Here is a 19,163-nt window from a genome sequence, read left to right on the forward strand (position 1 = left end):
TCTTCGATTTCGATGATTTTTTAATATATGGAGCATGTATTCGCAAAAAACTGTCGATACAGTATTCACTACAGTGAATTTTACCTATAATCATGCGTCTGTGACAGTGTATGCATCAGTATTGGTTGCCGGCCATCGACTGCTATCTTCTGTTTATGAACGAGACTATGGTCGAGCTTAAAGGCCCTGTGCACAACTATATGTATTTGCGAGGCTGCAAGAAATGTCTATTATAACTCAATTAAAAATTAATATCATCGATGTATGTATTGTGTTTAAGTCAGATTTCCCAATTCGGTCGCTGCTAAATTATAAAAATGATAGGCGAATGAATAATCGATATTATTTTACGAAATAAGGTAACTGTTATCATTTTATGCAAGCATGGCTGGCCGGATTAAAAATACTAATCTAAACTCTAAATTTTAAAAATGATATTTATTTTTAATTAAGTTATAGCAGATATTTCTTACAGCCTCGCTTACGCACGTTGTGTACGAACCTTCATCTCGGATACCCCATTCGTTCCACTCTCCTTTGTATACATAAGCAGAAAATTCCGACCAGGTCATTTTATTCGGTAGTTGGCAACTAAACAGACGTATATGTTGTCACAGATTTGTGCACAATTCAACGTACAATTCTCTGTGGTAGTAACGATAATTTTTCGCAAATATCTCGGAAATTAAGGCCGATCGCCAGTTACATATATAAGAAAAAGTTGTTCGGAATCATGGCTCCACCACATATTAAAAAATCATCGAAATCAGAAAGGTTGAGTTCGATCTGTACATTTACCAAGTATGTTGTTGATAATTATAGTACATTTATACCGAATCAAAATATTTACCTATTATTTTGCATTCCAATATTAATGCAAGCTGTAAGCAGATCTTCGTCGTCCTCATCGCCATCACTGACTTGATCTAAACATTCGGAAGAGTTGTTTATATTTAATATATAAGGCATGTTACGGGTATCTCCTTTTAGTTCAAATTCCTTACATCCTGAATCGTTAGAAGCCTTCAATGCACTAGTCACGTACGAATTAACACCGTTGCTAGGATAACTTTTATCAAATTTATCGTTTTTTTCAAACATGCCATTCTGTGTATCGTATTTTTTCTCTATAATAAGATAAATACATTTTTTAACTGTTTCAATAAAATCCTATATTTTTAGAGAAAATTTTTCAGTATCGTTGAATTTCGAATCGTGCCGTATCGAGAGTGAGTATAAACAATTTTTTCTGTAACTTTACCTGGTTTATTTTCTGTAGAATTGGGCGCTATAGTATCACTCTCAGCATATTGTAAGTTGCTCGAGGATACTTGTGTAATTGTTGTTCTTACGCTGCGAATAGGAAAATACAGAATTTTCATTTATTTTTTCATATATTAAATATGTAGAGTATCCTCAGGTTAAAGAAAATAACAAGTGATAGGAAATGCGTCACTTAGATGTACGTATATGTATATATTATATATAACTTATATTATATATAACATATAATATGTATATATAATATATATCATGATATAACCATGTGTAATCATATTACATATATAATCAAGATTATAGTTACGATCCAAACATTTTTTGTTAAGAAAATAAGTTACTAAAAATTTTCATTTATTTTTTAAATAAAATGTTCTTTTTGCTAATTTTAATATCTACATGAAAGTGTACAAACCTCAATGAACTTTTCATAGAAGTGTGATCATCTTCCTCAACATTATTATCCTTGATATTCGTTTCAAAGTACTGCAACATTTGACTTCTCTTCTTGTCACTCGAAACTTCCGTACATTCCATTCTGGTACATTCTAAATTCAATTCCTCCGTATCTTGCAGTTTACCTTGTTCCTGAATCTTTCTCAATAAACTTCTCTGTCGACTATCCTCTTGCAAGTCAGAAGCCGATGCCGCTCTGGAAGAATTTAAAGACGTTCCATGTGGAGTTCCTTCTGTGCAATAGGTCTTTACTGTATCTTCGTGGATAAGCTCTTGATCGTTACTCGGGAAATAGTGAGAATGTGGTTTTTCTTCGTCTTCCAGACTTCGTTCAGCATAACGCAAACTATAGTCAGTTGGTTGATCCAAATCCGTCTCGGCATAATCACTGAACAGATTTCCCTCTGTTCGATAACTGACAGTCGGTGAAATAGCCTGTTGTATAGTATTCAACGAACTGTGCTGATGCAAAACAGTCTTGTTGTAGACGTTTCCAAAGTTGATGTTGTCTTTCGCGGGAGAGCTGTTGTTAACGAATGATAACGAGGTCGAGGTTTCTATTTCAGGCTTCGTGCTCACGTACTCGGTTTTTGTGCAAACGTTCAACTCCGTTTCCTCGGAAATACTGGATTGACTACTAGTCTTTAGCACAGACGTGATGCTTTGTGGCAAGTTGTCTTCTACGGAAGAGTGTAGCAAATTCTGTGAACAGGCGGATTCTTGATCCGGAGCCGAGGACCAGGAAATGGTAGAATTAGTGCTTCTAAGGTCGACGAGGCCATTAAAACCGTCCGACGACTTCAAACGATCCGGGATGGCGTTTTTATAGCGTAACGTATACTTCTTCTCCGAAGAGGTCTTCGAGTGAGCGTCACTGGACATTCCGCTGTCGAAACCGACTGCGGAGTGTAGCGACGAGGACTGTTGTTTTATCTGAATATCAGTAGGAGATAGTCCATTCAATACGTGTCGATTTACCCTTTCAAACATGGTGTCAGAATGGGTGCTTGTTATGGAGCGCATAGAATCTCTACTCTCGCTTCTGGCGACTCCGTTGCACTTCATATTGGATGTGCTAGGTTGATTATGTAGTTGATAGGAGCGTAAAGTTCGCGTGTTGATTCCCAAAAAGCTATGTTCCACCTTGAACGAAAATTTATCGTCTTTGTTAGTCGGAGATGTGCTAGGTTCGATGTTATCGCAAGTTTCAGCCAAGCTTTGATCTATTTCTTGCTCCAGAGCCCTTTGTCTGCGTGCAACTAAAGTTGGTAGAGTTGGAAGTCCTAATCCGCGTGCTGTCGAGTCTAAGTGAACGAGATTATTACAGCCTGGTCTGGCACTCAGTAAATTCTTCAAGGCTGCGCTTGAACCCATTGAAATCATCTTGTGCTTGGAGTGAATTAGACTACGAAGCATTGGAACTGCGCCCAGGTCCCATAACAGACGCTGATCCTGTGGACATCGAGCAGAAAGATTCCACAGAGCTCCACAAGCGTTACTAACGACGGTTAAACTAGGTGATCGCAATTGTTGTAACAATACTTGTAAACATCCCCTCTCTCTTACAATGGCTCGGTAATCTTCTCTAACAGCAATGTGACTAGATACATTCCTCAAAATACCACCGGCGTTTTCAACAATGGCTAAAGTTTTAGATGGTGCTTTGTAGCTCAACATATCCACGAGGAATGCCAGTGCCCCATCTACGGCACAAATATCCACTTTATTCGTACTACAGTGTGCCGATAGGTTCCAAAGTGCAGAGAGTATTGACTTAAGAGTTGATTCCTTCCTACCCTCCATCGCAGCCTTCATCAAACCAGTTACTGCTCCCACTTCCCTCAACGTTTGCTTGCTACTAGTATCAGCTCGCCACGACAAATTTCTCAATACAGACGCTGTGACTTGTCTGAGATCGTCGCTTGGACTTCTCAATTGCGAAACCAGAGCCTTCATGAACTCCCGGAAGGAACAAAGCAATGCTTTATTGTTTCCATCGCCGAATGTCAGATTCGTCAGAGCCATTCCGGCATATCTACGCAATGTGATGCAATTTTGATCGTCGCATTCGCTTCCATGAGCCATATGATCCATCTCGATCAGCTCTGCAACTGCATGAAGTCCACCGAGCTGGCACATGGCGTGACGATGAGCTTCATCGAAGGAAAGTTTCATCAATGCCGCTATCGTTGGCCCGGGATGCCTCTCTAGGTCATCGGGAACCTGACCCGTTTCTAGGGATGTTCTTAGAGTCTGGCAATAGTCCCGTAACTGTTCTAGAAACCGGAGAACCCTCGCCTCCCGGCGTCCAGCCCTCTCGTCGCTTTTGGCATACACTATATTATGCAAAGCTCGAGATGCCTTTTCTCTGGTTTCTGGATCTTGTCCTGGAGCGTGAATTAGTTGTACCAACAGTGGAAGGCATCCTGATTGCCTCATTATGAGGCAATTGTCTATCGAATTGCTCATAGAGAGCAACGTTGCACTCATGTCCTCTCGGCCCTCCGTGCTACCGAGCATTCCCAGTAGATTGTACACTACGTCCACTTTCGCCCCTAGCCTTCGATCGCCTTGCATTTCCGTAGAACAGCCGAGGACCCCGCCCGAATTCGACGAAAAGCTCATCACACTGGCTACGTCCTATGGGAGAGGATGGAAATTAATGTTAGGATTTTGATTTAGGAAGAATACTGTCACCTCTGAAGTCCTTTCCTCTTTATTAAAAAGTAATAATTAAATTAGTTTTTTTAGTAATTAAGAACTCTTTCCTAGTTTTATAGGACTTACATTTACCAACAATCGAAGAATATTTCTTCTACTATCTTCGTAAGGTTTCCGAGGAAATTTAAACTGACCTTCAACTTATGTATTTACTTTATACACAAAGGGCTATCTATTCTATTTTCAATTCTTTATTTATATACTAAGCAAAGTTGTAAATTATTTATTAAATTGTAATTATTCACTCTTTCTAATTAATCGTTTCAATTAAATAACCGTTTAACGTTAACATATTAAACGTTTATAATGATATAAACTATATAAAATTATAAAAAACTATTAATTATTATATAAATGTTTTGAATATATTATAGAAAAATAGTTCAACTCGCTTATATAATATTCTATTATATAAAATATATTTATCACACCTTCATTACATTATTATATGTTAATATTCGCGTTAATTTTTCAAATATGTAATATTATATGTCTTATGACTTAATAAAATGGATTTCCATAGTAATAAGTTATTAAATCATTCATGGCGATTTTAGCTTCGCAAATCGATTGTGTAATAATGATAATGGTTAGTACGATGAGTCAAACTTCTTTTTCGCAGGTCATGCTCTCTTTTCAGCGTCGTCTTTATGACAGGTTACGTATTTATTAATGTCGTCCTGTTCATTCAACTCACGATATACATGTATGTTCCATATTTATATATTTATATCCTTACATTTTAGATGTATTTTCCTTTTTTTAATATAATTGTATTCCTTAGGATTCTTCAAAATATTAACAGTATGAAGGAAGAGTAATAATCAAATAAAGATACTGCTCAGAAACTTATTGTATGATAGCGTGAATAATTGCAGAAAAAGATAATTTTTGAGTCAATTAATAAAATATCTTTTTGAATGTAACTCCTGCACTTGTCACATCTCCAAAGTGAATAATGATATTACTCCTCTACGATTCTTCAAAAAATTACATGGCACATAATTTTGGAGATGTTTAGTAAAATCAGTAAAATAACAAAATAGATTTTCCTTAATGTAATATAATTTTGAGATTATTTGACTATCAAGATAAGAAATGGCCACTATTTTTCGTAAAATGCGATTATATAACGTATAATTTTGAAATCGATTTGTAAAACTATTAAAGTAATAAAATACTATTATTTTTCCCTAAATTCGATTGTGCGATGTACGGTTCAGAAAAACAGTGACTTACGTTGTGTACAGTGATTGATGTGCTTTGTTGAGTGGAAAAGCCCATTTGTTGATTGGCCCATATGTCTCTTCTAATGGGCCACGTTCCCCGATAAGAAGATGGTAATCTGTGGCCCTGTAGGGATGTATCTGGTTTGCTGTCTTCCTCGCTACTTCCACCTTCATTATAACGTTTATTTCTTCTTGTATAAATCTGCTAAACATAGTTAAACAATCCAATTAACGATGAATTCATTGTATGGCGACAAAAAATTGTATTCGTGAAAATATAAAACAAGTAAAACAGTAAACAAGTAAATATACAACAAGTTGATAATTTATTATTAACACTCGATAAAAAATATGAAAACAGACAAGATTTTAGTTATCCTCAGCACGAATCAAGAGAAATAATAATAATAGGAATTTACCAATTTTTATAAACTCATCTATTTTTTTTAGAAATTTTTAATCTACGACATGAACACCTTTAAAAATCTTTTAAAACATTGATATGTATGTTTAATACGATTATGTTCGTCCTCCAAAGAAAAAGGAAACAAAATAGAAACACTACACTCTAGAAACAATTCAAATTTCCCGCTAAAAACAGAACGGAAGCCATGGAGTTAACTCAAGTCTACTTGCCCATCGTGAAATTCGTACTCTAAGCGTCTTACGTTCACAGGCTACAGAAAACGTACGAAATAAATTCTTGCAGAAATGTTTAGGGTGACAGGGCGAGTTAAAGCGGGAGGTGGAGGGGCGAAAGAAAAAAGCGCAGAGATAGAAGCGCAAGCGAGAAAGGATATAGATATATGAGTAAACGTGTATAACCAAGGGTAGAGAAAGACAGAATGAGCTCTCCGTAAAATCAATACGGAGCTACGTTGGTAGAAGTGCATGTAGGAAGAACTCGTACTCTAAAAGCACGAGGCAATACCAGTGGTTTCCAACCATCTCTTTTTAATTACTCGACTAAGACAAAATAATATTAAATTTGTTTGAATAGCAGAAAACATCGCCGATGTATTGTAGACAACGTAAGATTTAACGTAATCTTTGTTTTTCAGATATTTCGGAAGTAGTTATATAAGAATGCAATAGTTTATTGAACGATTAATTAGCTATAGAGAGTAAGTAATGTGTGTAGAAATTTTAATTAACATGCAACCAACTAACGTTTTAATAAACGTACAACTTTTGTTGCTCGCTTAATGGAGAATCTTGTACGTCACGCATTTTCGTTTACACACTCTTGAGCATCCTCATAGGTATTAATTGATTTACACACTCGTTATGGCACGGTACTAGACGCTGCGCTTGTACTTTTAGGAACTGCATTAACTGTCTTCGATACAATTACCGTTGCCATCTGAAGATAGAGGTTTACATAATGTCGGACAACACGATGATATTTTGTCATCATAAGAGATAACGAAATGTAATGGTAAATGGTAATTTCACTTTCATCACTGACAGTTTATATACCAGTATACAGAAGCTACAAAACACTATGTAAGATTCGAGCAAATATGAAAAAGATCCAAATTAACATCGATAAACATCGATTTATTTGGCACGTCGAATCGTGCAAAAGAAGAAACGATAAAATATTGCCGGAGATTTTGCAATCGCTTATAAAGTTCTTCCAATAACAAACAAAGAAACCAATACACCACAATGTACAATCGCATTCCCTCGGAGTATTCGAATTCACCTGTTCTATCTGCGCATTACAGGCTTCTCTTCGATTCGGAAAAACGAAGCCACACAACGGCCACTCGACAAAGGAAAAAATATACACAGTCTAGTCCGATCAATTGCAGTGTCATCTCTCCGTAATTGTTCTATGCGAACCTATCAGTCACACGTCGTAGCATGCATCAACGAGGCTGGAGCAGAAAAGAAAAGAAAAAAGAGTATGCACGAGATAAGCAAGAAGATATAGATAGGAAGAGAGTAAGAATGGAAAGACAGTAAGAAGATAAAAGAATTACCTCGGGGCTCGGCGTGGACGACCTTCGTTCGTCCTCCTCCTTTACTTCTGGCTCCATGGCATCCTCCTTACTGGTCTCAGCGATCACGGAGCCTAGGTGCAACCTTGGCCTGATGTGGGCATTGACAGGCAGAGAAATGGAGGTGGATGACGGCGTTTTCAACGTGTTTTTCATCAGCGAGCATCTCGCGGATGTCGTCGCCGCTACGGCGACAGGGTTGAACGCTGCGCCGTCCACGGACAACTCCAGCTCGTGCGCCGCGACGCCGATCAGGGGCGTAGATACCTCAATGTCGTGAGGGCGCCTCCGAACCCTCCACGAGCCGACACCTTCCACGTCGACGCCTATCGCCCCGCGAAACACGCGACACTCCTCCGACAATAATCTTTCCTCTCTTTTTTGACAATCCTCCGCGTCTTCCTGCAATAATAATAATCAACAAAATGAGTAGTTTGATGATTCCCGGATAAAAACCACAGTATTACGCGATCGTTTTACAGACTACGTTGTGTGTCGGTACTTGGCATACAGTTTACAACCGTGTTCTTTTTAAAAATTCGTTGTTTATTTTGTAAAAAAATAACAATGCGAAATAAATCACAGACAAAGTTGGTGTTGAGATTTTCCATGAATTTTTTTACGATTATCTCTTTAAGTGTCTTAGTGTACTTAAAGAATTTGTATAGAGATTTTGTATAGAGACTGTATGATAGTAGGAAATAAATGGGAGAGAAAACTGAAGTCCAGGGTTGCTCGAGAGATTTTGAATGGATATTTGTTTTAGGATGATCTTTCCTAGTATTTTGGTTTAGGTAGGTAAATAATTTGCATGAATCTCGAGGGCAGATTGTGCGATAATAGAAATTTACTTAAAGAATTCAATTTTAATTATATATTCAAGCGATTCTCGTTTGTTTGCAATGATTTTTTGGACATCTTTGTTATTTCAATTTTTATTTAAAATCCGAATTTTTAACTTTTAAAAATAAAAAATTCTTTTATTACGGCAAATTCATATGCTAAATAATTATCATTGTTCGTTCAATAGATGTACAAAATATGTTTTCATCGTCCTTCCTTATTATTTACTTCATAACATTTACCGGCTTTGTGGTTTTTAATTTCAGAAGAAACACATATTTTTGATTTAAAATTACAAAATATACGAAAATTAAAGTAAAGGTTCTAACCATATGCAAAACAGAAATGAGAATTAGGAAACAGAATTATGCATAAGTATGCAGGTCTAATTGTTTGTTTCTGACAGATGCAAAATAATCATAAGGATAAGCTCACATACTGGCCGGAAGTGTCACATATACGTAAGCTATATAGCAACGTTTTCTTGTTGTTCCGCTAATCATCTTTCCAGCTCTGTACAGTACAGTCATAAAGGTTTCAAAATCTAAAACGAATGAAATTTTCTACTAGGTAGAAATATAACAAAAATCGTTATCGAGGAAACGAAAAAAAACAAACGTAACAAAATGTACAATTATAATGTACGAATATGTGCAAATATTCACTGTGTACGTGTTAATAAGATGTAGATATTGATATTTGTAATTCTAGAGGACTTTTCAGATACGCGTTAGTTGTAAGTCAGCCAAGAATAAGCGTAATTTTGGATAAAATATTCGATTTAAAAGTCAAATTGCGGAGAATTGATTAACAAGATGTAATGCAAACGTTTGGAATTTTTATGAAGATGTTCTTAACCTTATTTTCACTCATTTCTTTCGTGGCAATGATGATATTGTCAAAGATTTTTTCCCTTCTATTAAATATTTTACGCCTAATAATTTACCGTTTAGCCATTAATGATTGAAATTCGATTGACTGTATGACTTAGGAATGCAGTCGTTCCTTCGATTGGTATAGGACGGTACGCGTTAGCATAATATTCTGGTTCGATATTTCATAATTCAGTATGTAATAAGCCTAATATATCAGGCTATTTTAATAAAATTATATATTATAGGTTTTATAGGTATAAGTTTATTCTACTACATACCTGTAGTTGTCTTAGATTCCTATTTAATTTTTTTTAATTGTAAAATAAGTTTGAATTTTTGGCTCTGAATTTTTTGCTTTTTGTCAAGAGTTAAGTCAGAGTAAACAATTTAAATAGTACTTTACTTAATCAATTTGGTTTTGTTGTCCCGAGACCTACCATAAACCATAATCCATCCCTCGGTTAAGATGGCCACTATCTGTATAATTATATTAACTCGGACTCGTAATAATCCTAAGGAATAGTTATAAAATTCAACTTTTTATCTTTCTGTCAAGGCCCTTAATTGCTACAAACACTTTATTTGCTATCATCCCTTCGAACAGAATACATTTCAACTTGCTCTTAACGCTTCGCTGAAAACACTTGTATACGCATCAATCGCATTCTTAAACGTTGTTGGAAATAAAGAGTATATTAAATTCAGTGTTATAATCATTCAACCACCCCTATTATCTTAACTGAAATAGGAGATTGGTTGATTCTCGGCGTCGATCATCGTATCGTAACAAGAATTTACGACTCTCGTTATACGACGTTGAACGTGTCTCCCCGGGGAGCGGTCGAACAGATTTTGTAACAATTATAATAAGATATTATACTAAGATAATACTAACAATAAGATTGCGATATGTAAGATTAAAAACATGAGAATGCAAAGCAATTTGTACGTGCGTATGGTAGGTGTACACTTTTTGTACTACATTGCAGTAACTACAATAAATGAAGTTTGATAAATTGCGATGATTTTATGGTACCGAAACCGTTGTATACGAAACGTAAAACGTGAGAGAAAATGAAAATGTCAAGACAATATAAAAGACAAAGAAAAGAGGATATAAGATTTTATTATACCAATTTATCATATAATATATGATTTAAAAAATTTCAAGTGAAATTGTAAGAAAATGAATTATACATATATGTATAACATGTATAATGACAATTAGTATACGTTTCAGGACATAAGTTGTTATATAACGAAGCGTAGGCAGTGCGTTCTTAGCATGTAACATCCTCGTGCGGACAAAAGGCAACGCAGTGTCACTCACAATTGCCTGTGCTAAAAATACATTCATATGTGTAGACTATAAGAATTCTTTGAATGAATATCTCAGATATCAAACATTAACATATAATGAATCACCTTTTAATCATTCAGTATCCTTTCCATGAAAATCAGTCTCATTCTAATTAAATATTTTATTGCAGTAATATTAATATTTATGTCTTTAGGATATAATACCAAAAGTATAACACTGTTTCAATATAAATTATTAGAAAAGTTACTTATTTTAATTATTGGTAATATTTAATGTATTTGAGATATTATTAAAAATATTCTAGTATAAATTATAAAAACGTTCCTTATTTGAAGATTAGCTTTCAAAAAGACACTAATTGGGTATTTTAACCCCTTGCTTTGTGATATCGAATCACATTATAAATCAAATTTAGTGAGATGCCTTCAAAGGCAGGCGTCAACTGTATTAAAGTTCAATTCTAATTTTGACTTTAATACGAAACAAGACTGTGAATTAACAAATACAAATTGCATATAACATTTCAATGTTCTATTTTAAACATAGAGCTATTACTTCATTAATTGATACACATATGCTTATATGCAAGCATATGGAGTTAATTAAAAAAAAGTAAGATGCATCAGTTAGATTAGCAACCGAACCGATTACTATGCTATTCATAGAATTTAATAAAAATTATTAAAGAAGTATTTTATATTTTACTATTTTACATCGCTTAAATGCAAAATTGAAGTTTTTCTTTGTTCCTAAGAACATATTTCACATTACAATACTTTTTAATCTATATTAATTATTAATATATTATATTTTGAACGTGGCGCTGTTTGGAGCAGAGGAATGGAACTGGAACATGGAAGAAAGACTGGATAGAATACAAAGAAGATATGTGAAATAGATCTTAGGTTTAGATATGACAACAGCAAATTATACATTGATAGAAGAATGAAAGCTAATAAAAATCAAAGAAAAAGCATTAAAAAGAGCAGCAAGGTACGAAAAGAAAGCCTTAGAATCAAAAAAGGAACTAGTAAAGGAGTGTATAAAGGAAAAAGAGGGAAACTGGGGAAATGACCAAGAAGGGAAAAGAGCAAGAAAGAGAAAGAAAGGACTAGAAGAAGTGAGAAATGGAGGGACACAGATAGAAGCAAGAGAAGAGCCGAAAAGGATGATAGCAGACCAAACTATAGAAGAAAGAAGAAAGAGAAAAGCAGAAGAAAGGGGGGAAAGGATAAGGGAATCCAAATATAACATACATTACAGAAAAATCGCCAAAGAAGAATTAACAAAGTACTTAGAAGGGAGGATGAAGTAGAAGGACAGAAGAATATTAGCGAGATTCAAATATGGAAACGAGACCAAAGCAAGGGAATACTGGAAAGAAGAGGGAGCAAAAAGATTTAGAGAGATTCCTACGTAAAAGGAAGGAAGAAGACCTGAGGTATGTAATAGAAGAATGTGAAATAACGGGAGGACCAAAGGACATAGAAAACACACTAAATGAGACTGGAGAAAGTCTAACAGAACTAAAAGCAATAATAGAGAAGAGAAGGGCAATACAAGACGGAGAAGAACGATAGGAAGGAGGCAAAAACCCAAAGTTGCAATAGTTTTTTAGTCATTAGTTTTTAATTTTTAGAATTAGATTAATTAAGAGAGTGCAATATAATAGAGTGGATAAGAGGGGAGGTAGATATATAAGAAGCGAAATAGGTATAAGAGATGTAAAACCGAAAGTTCGTCCAAAGCCGAAAGGCACGGACTAAGCAATAATAAATAAATATATCATATTTTTTCAATTTTATAATTCAATTATCCTTACAAATAAATTTACAACTTATTTTTCTTGCAGATATATTTTTAAAGATATTAAGATACATGTTAAGCTTTTATTATTTGTCTTTTAATTATATGTAAATTTTAAAAACATCTTTTAATATTAGAATTTAGATCTCCACGAAATATTTAATCATATAAGTTCTAATAAAAGAATGATTTATATGGAAGTATTATTTATACAGCATGATTCATGTGTGATACAAGTGTTACGACGCATATGCGCAACTGGCTTTAAATAAATAAATAAATAAATAAACAGAGATTTGAAATGTGTATAATACATACATGTATCTCTTAGATGCATAAAATTAATCTTTATTATATCTCAGAATATATATACACTCCTCGTCAAAAAGATAACCCAGGTGTGCTATCTTTAATTTCTCAATGACGCGTGTAAAGTTTTTTGTATGTAACGTATAATATCAAAATATTATGAGCTCATAATATGCGGCTTGCTGGAAATAAGTCACAATGTCGTAGATGTTTGTATACAAGAAAGAAAAACTGTTCCATACTGAGGTCGAAATGATAACACACTCTGTTAATATGTTTAGAAATTGCTCAGTAGTTCATGATCTATCAACGAGTAAAGATTATAGTACAATATTATATAAATTTGTAAATATGGGAAGCGTAAAAAAATTAAACGAGTCTGAAAAAAAGCAAATTCCTCAACTAAAACAGCAACGGTTATCAGTAGCAAAAATATCGAAAGTAATAAGAAAAAGTCGTAGAGTAATACATAATTTCTTAAAAAATGTTGAGGGTTACGATAAAAAGAAAAGTACTGGTCGGCCGTCATCGTTATCCGATCGTGATAAGCGAGTAATTTTGCGTGTAGCTTCCAACTCACAGTTAACAAAGAAACAAATAATGGAAAAATGTAGTATTCGTGCTAGTGTTTCAAGTGTTCGTCGAGTTCTACTATCCTGCAAAAATATCAAGAGGTTAAAATTGAAAAAGAAACCTTCGTTAACAACGAAACACAAAGTAGAACGTTTACGCTTTGCAAAAGAAAGAATGTATTAGAAAAAGAAATGGAGAAGGGTACTATTTTCAGATGAAAAAGATTCAACTTGAATGGTCTTGATGGGTTCCAATATTATTTTCATAATATAAGAAAAGAGACAATGCCAGCAATTCAACGACAAATGGGAGGAGGCAGCGTGATGGTTTAGGCCGGCATCGGTTATTTCGGCAAAACAAGTATCAAGTTCATCGATGAATAGTGTCCGATACATAAATTTAATCAAAGAACAAATAAATAATCATGCAGAACGCATTTCTGAACCTGATTATATCTTTCAACAAGACAATGCATCAAGATTGGTACAATCATATTTTAATGAAAATAATATATCTATTTTGCCGTGGCCTGCACGCTTCCTAAACCTTAATATTATTGAAAATTGCTGGGCAGAACTTGTTCACGGCGTATACGCGAATGGGTTACGTTAAGTCAAAATCATATCCAGAAACTATATAAATCGATACCAAATCGTATAACAGAAGTACCCCCGCCACAAATCGTATAACAGAAGTAAAGGGGGATGTACCCATTATTAAATAAGTATATATGTTTGATAAGTAGTTATTGTTAGTTAAATTTATGTTGACTATTATTTTCTTGTTGTACATGTGTCATCATTTTGTTTTTAAAATAAAGCAATTTTTTTTGTTAGACACTAAACCTCATAATATTTTTAATCATTTTCGACGAACCACATATTCTGAGCTCATAATGTTTTGATATTATACGTTACAGACGAAAAACTTTACACGCGTCATTTAGAAATTAGATATAGCACACCTGGGTTATCTTTTTGACGAGGAGTGTAGCTAATATGGTCGAAATTTACAGAAATTTGATCAATTTACCACATATTTTTAATACAACTCTGTACTAAATAAGGTGTTTTACTAACAAATATACATTTGGATATACATAAAAAATAAATACTGCAAGTGTAAGCAGTATTCATCATTTTCTTTTAATATTTATTCTAATCTCAATCAGGAAAGGCGTATGAGTTGTTTCATTTGTGTGATGCACCTTATACATAAATATAGTCTATCACATAAGTCTGGATACACTTCTTAAATATAAAATATTGTAGCAAAAATGTCAGAAAACGAGCTTTTTTGGCACATTAAGACACATATGTATTATTAAAATGTAACACGATTTATTCACTATGATCTTAAATTAAAGAAGAAGTACTAAAATATAAAATACAACGTTACGAAAGTTATATACACCTGTTACATCTGTATGAAATCATAAAGATGGTTTAGTATTATATTAAGATCTTGTAAGTGACCTACGCAAAACGCGTCTATAATTCCTTTGATAAGTTAGATACACAATCTTCGATAACTGAACATACAAGGTGTACATTTTTTCATTTAAGGATTCGTTGTCGAAAAAGATAGGTTTGAAAATCTGCCAGGTAAGCGTACATTAGTTTTACTATTATTAAACATGGATAATGTTGCGATTTTCTTTCTATTACTTTTTTCCTAGTACTTTTATTTCCATGACGTCAATCTGCACTATTACTATTATTTACTTTTTTAATGTCTCCAAGCATAATAATAGCTTTGAAGAAGTATAATTCATTACAAAAAGTGTAGAATAATTTACTTCAAAGAGCAAAGTTGTATATACAACAACATGGTTAACATTTCGAGCACTCGTTAAGTTACGAAAATGATTTTTAAACAGTACCAATCTTATATATAATATTTTTTTAATATTTTTGAAACAATTCAAATTAAGTACAGAATGAAAGAAAGTGATAAAACGGATCGATATCGTAGAAAGTTAATACACGGATACGGTTGATGACGGATTCTCAAACTATCTTTTTTCAAAGCAAAACGAAGTCTTAAGTAAAAAAATATTTTTCTATTTTTTTCGATTTGTGTTTGCATGTAAAATTAGCACCCGACCAGCGTATCACAATTTTAGAATACCCCCGTATATTTATAAACCTTCGTGACTGATTACATTTTTATTTTTTTACGAATCACAATATCATACCTATGCTGACTGTTTCCTACCTCTTTCTCTCTCTATCAAAAAAAAAAAAAAAAAAAAAAAAAAAACAAGGAAGAAGAACAATGAACTACATGAAAGATATGGAAGTTTTCACTAACCAAACAGTTCAACGTTTGAAACCGATCCAAAAACTGAGAGCAGCCGTACGATATTGTCTGGCTTAGCATTATCCGGCCGGGAATTATTGCTTTCGTGTATTCCATAGGGTTCACTCATTTTGATCCCACTCAATTTAGCCCTGGCAGCCGCGTTCGTTTCCTCACAGTTTCGCTCTCTTTAAGCAAAGCAAACAAACATAGCCGGGGAAAGCGGTATTGCTCGAATTCGCGCTGAAAGACCTGGCAATTTCGATTGGTTGTACTTTCTCTCCAGGTTCATGGACGTTCCTCTCGAGCTTCCCGAGCTCATCATTACGACATGATCGAGATTTAAACGCCGCGCTGCGCCGTTCCATTAGACACCGTCACGAAACGTACCACTGCGTGCAACAAGCAATTAACCCGCCACGTTCCGGGCCAACGAAAGGTCATCGCTATCGCAACTTGCCAGGCACTTGAAAATGCCATCCGGAACATCTTACGGATCCGGAGGAATTTATATCGCGTCCGTATTAATGACGGCAAAAAAGTTAAATACTTAATAGAGAAGGAACCAGGGTTGTTGCGATGATCTGGGTATGGAGATATTTTATGAGAGTGCAGGAATTTGCGGATTGCACGATGTTCTAAAAATGGTATTCGCGATATTCTGCAGAACCAGAGGAATTTAAATATTATGCAGAAAAATCAAACACTAAATTAACGGCACGATACAGATTTTTCAGTGTTCTAAATATGGAAATAGGTGAGCACAACTTCATCGTGGCACAAGTGGAGTTAGGAATATTCTATTGGTGGGCCAATATCATTGGTGGCTTCATCTTCGAAAAAGTCAAGTTTGAAAACGCGTCAAGTATATGTGAATTTACCTAATTTCCAATTACATAATTGTTGGAAAGTAGAGATCCCTATTTTACGTATGTTTATATATATATTTAATACATGTATACACGTGTATTTAAATTTTACATTTAAAATGTTAAATACATGTATATCAACATATTCGTATTTTATTTCGCGTGTCTCTAAATATATGGATATCCGAGAAATCTAGGAGATTGCGAAATTAATAAAAGAATATTTCGATATATTTACTGGAATAATATGGGGAAAAATCACACGAATCAAAATATGGATTTATTAATACACGTGTATTTAGATACGCATGAAATAATACACGGATAACCATGTACTGAACATATATAGATTGAGATACGGATATTGAAGCATACGTGTGACGAGCCTTTTTAATAGATATACCATACCGTAATCTCTACTATCCTATATAATATGAAGGTTATCCTACATGCAAAAATAAATCGATAACGCAGTCGGTGATAGTATATAGAATAAAATTTTTATGTTTAAAGCTTCCATTAGGAAAAATTGTTATCCTTTATGAACTAACCTGGCACGCACATATTCGACGTTTTCAAATTGAATTTTCTCAAAAACAAGGCTTCAATTGAAGCAGTTTTATTATGCATTTTTGAATATATCTAGATTAACTTTCTGCCAACTATCCGTGCTATTTCAATCAGGTATGAGTCAAACACACATACAAGTTTTCAAATTCAATTTTTTATTCTTGATCTTCTTCTTATTCTGAACCACAGAATTTTTCAGACTTCGCTTGTACCACGAACTTAGAATCACAGTATTTCTTATCAGGTTGTAAGAATTTGCTTATGCGTGTACCACAATATTTTAAATAAGGTATCTGCGATATTGTACAAAATCAAAGGAATTTGCATTCTACAAATATTAGTCTTTTGCAGACAAGGCTATCTCCGTTTCTTTTACAGACGGACTATGTCATCGATACTCATGTCTATCTTTTTCTTACTATTCTAAGTTCTTATATATATATATATCTTATATATATATATATATCTGACAACATTCTAGAATATTAATTTAAGTTTTTCGTATATTATATAATCGTTTCAATGGTTTTTCGGGAAGAATAAAAATTCGCTTTGAAGAAAATCACGAGTGAAATTTCATTTGAGCCCATTTGAGGTTTCCTACGCAGAGTGATAATTATTTATTTTAGGGCACGCCTCATTGATTTTCATAATCTTGAAATACGTTCAGATCATCATTCTGAACACTTTTTTCTATACATGTTACCGCATTATTCGTAATGATATTCGTAAAAATCTTCAATAGAATTTAGATTAGGTACGATTATAGTTTATTCTGAAGTCGTCCGCATTTTTATATTTACATATAGTCCAACCTAAACTTATTGATGAGAGAGATAGCCATTCTTAATATTATATAAATAAAAAAGAAAAAGTAATGGGTTATGAGTTCAGCTAAATTAGTACTCGGTCGTCATTAGGCGACCAGCAATGCTGACATGAAATAATTTTCGATCATTGATATGCAGAATGTTACACTTCATTTTGATTTTCAAGTGATCAAAAGATGTATATATGTATGTTCTAACACGCAATCTGATGATAATGACACACGGTCTTAATTCGTGAGTTACACACAGAAGTATGTTTGATAGTATATATATGATACGTAAAAGTAAATGGTAGTAATCGGATTTACGATACATTTACAAAATTGAATGAAATAAAAATTGAGTTATGCTAGAATGGCCTCATGGCGACCGTATATTAATCTAATCCAACCTAAAATCCATTATCTTTCCCATTTATACTAAGGATGATTAATTTTTTATATTAGAGTCAGGTTTACGCTGAGGTTATACAAAAATGGGGTCTTACTTTAGCTTACTAGCACTTATATGCTAGAATGAAGTGTAATAAAAATTAAACTTAATTGAAGTATTTGTTGAGTATGTCGGAAATTAAGGCTAAGCAGCGGTAACATGTATAGGGAAAAGTTGCACGGAATGATCTTCATAACATATTTCAAAGTCATCAAAATCGATGAGGTATGCCTTGATGTAAATAATTACCCGCAAAGTTAATAAATAGAAAAATAAGTATTTAATCGAGAAACAGAGATTTTTTAATGTTCTAAATATCGAAATATTTCAGGGAATTAAAAAGTTTGTAAAAATCTATTTTACAACTTTCTGAATATGGTATCTAAGGCATCGTGCGAAACCGAGGAAATTTGTATTTCCTAGATATTAGTAAAAGAAGATTAAAATTGTTCTCTTAAATACTTCACAAAATTTGAATCATAGTAAATCGTGATCGATAGAAGACACATACTTAATCGGGCAATGGATTTTGATCATGTGCTAAATATGTTAATACTATGAGATTGATGAATTTGCATCAAATGCATCAAAATGGAAGCGAATTTGAAATATTAGGTCATCCCATAAGTTCGTGCCGACTTTTGTGTATACATTTCATGTGTCGATTTATAAACATACGGCGATAAGGGACCAATGCACTTGAAAAATGGGAAGAAGTTGTACAACGAGAGGGGGATTACATTT

General features: G+C 33.8%; 1 protein-coding gene across 11 annotated transcripts in view; it reads right to left on the reverse strand.

The window, feature by feature from the left end:
• Positions 1-19,163, reverse strand: part of LOC126924761 (uncharacterized) — an 87,725-nt gene that overhangs the window by 6,396 nt on the left and 62,166 nt on the right. For 4 of the 11 annotated variants that reach the window (XM_050739573.1, XM_050739574.1, XM_050739578.1 and 1 more), the window contains 7 exons: positions 7,673-8,092; positions 5,695-5,889; positions 1,694-4,374; positions 1,262-1,353; positions 851-1,127; positions 503-591; positions 85-214 (listed from right to left, as the gene is read on the reverse strand). In XM_050739573.1, the coding sequence (XP_050595530.1) occupies positions 85-214; positions 503-591; positions 851-1,127; positions 1,262-1,353; positions 1,694-4,374; positions 5,695-5,889; positions 7,673-8,092 (3,884 nt within the window). The remainder of the gene's footprint in view (positions 1-84; positions 215-502; positions 592-850; positions 1,128-1,261; positions 1,354-1,693; positions 4,375-5,694; positions 5,890-7,672; positions 8,093-19,163) is intronic. The other 7 variants (XM_050739577.1, XM_050739575.1, XM_050739579.1 and 4 more) reach the window with 7 other exon arrangements.

This window comes from Bombus affinis, chromosome 15, assembly GCF_024516045.1.
Source record: "Bombus affinis isolate iyBomAffi1 chromosome 15, iyBomAffi1.2, whole genome shotgun sequence".
Classification (NCBI taxonomy): Eukaryota; Metazoa; Arthropoda; class Insecta; order Hymenoptera; family Apidae; genus Bombus; species Bombus affinis.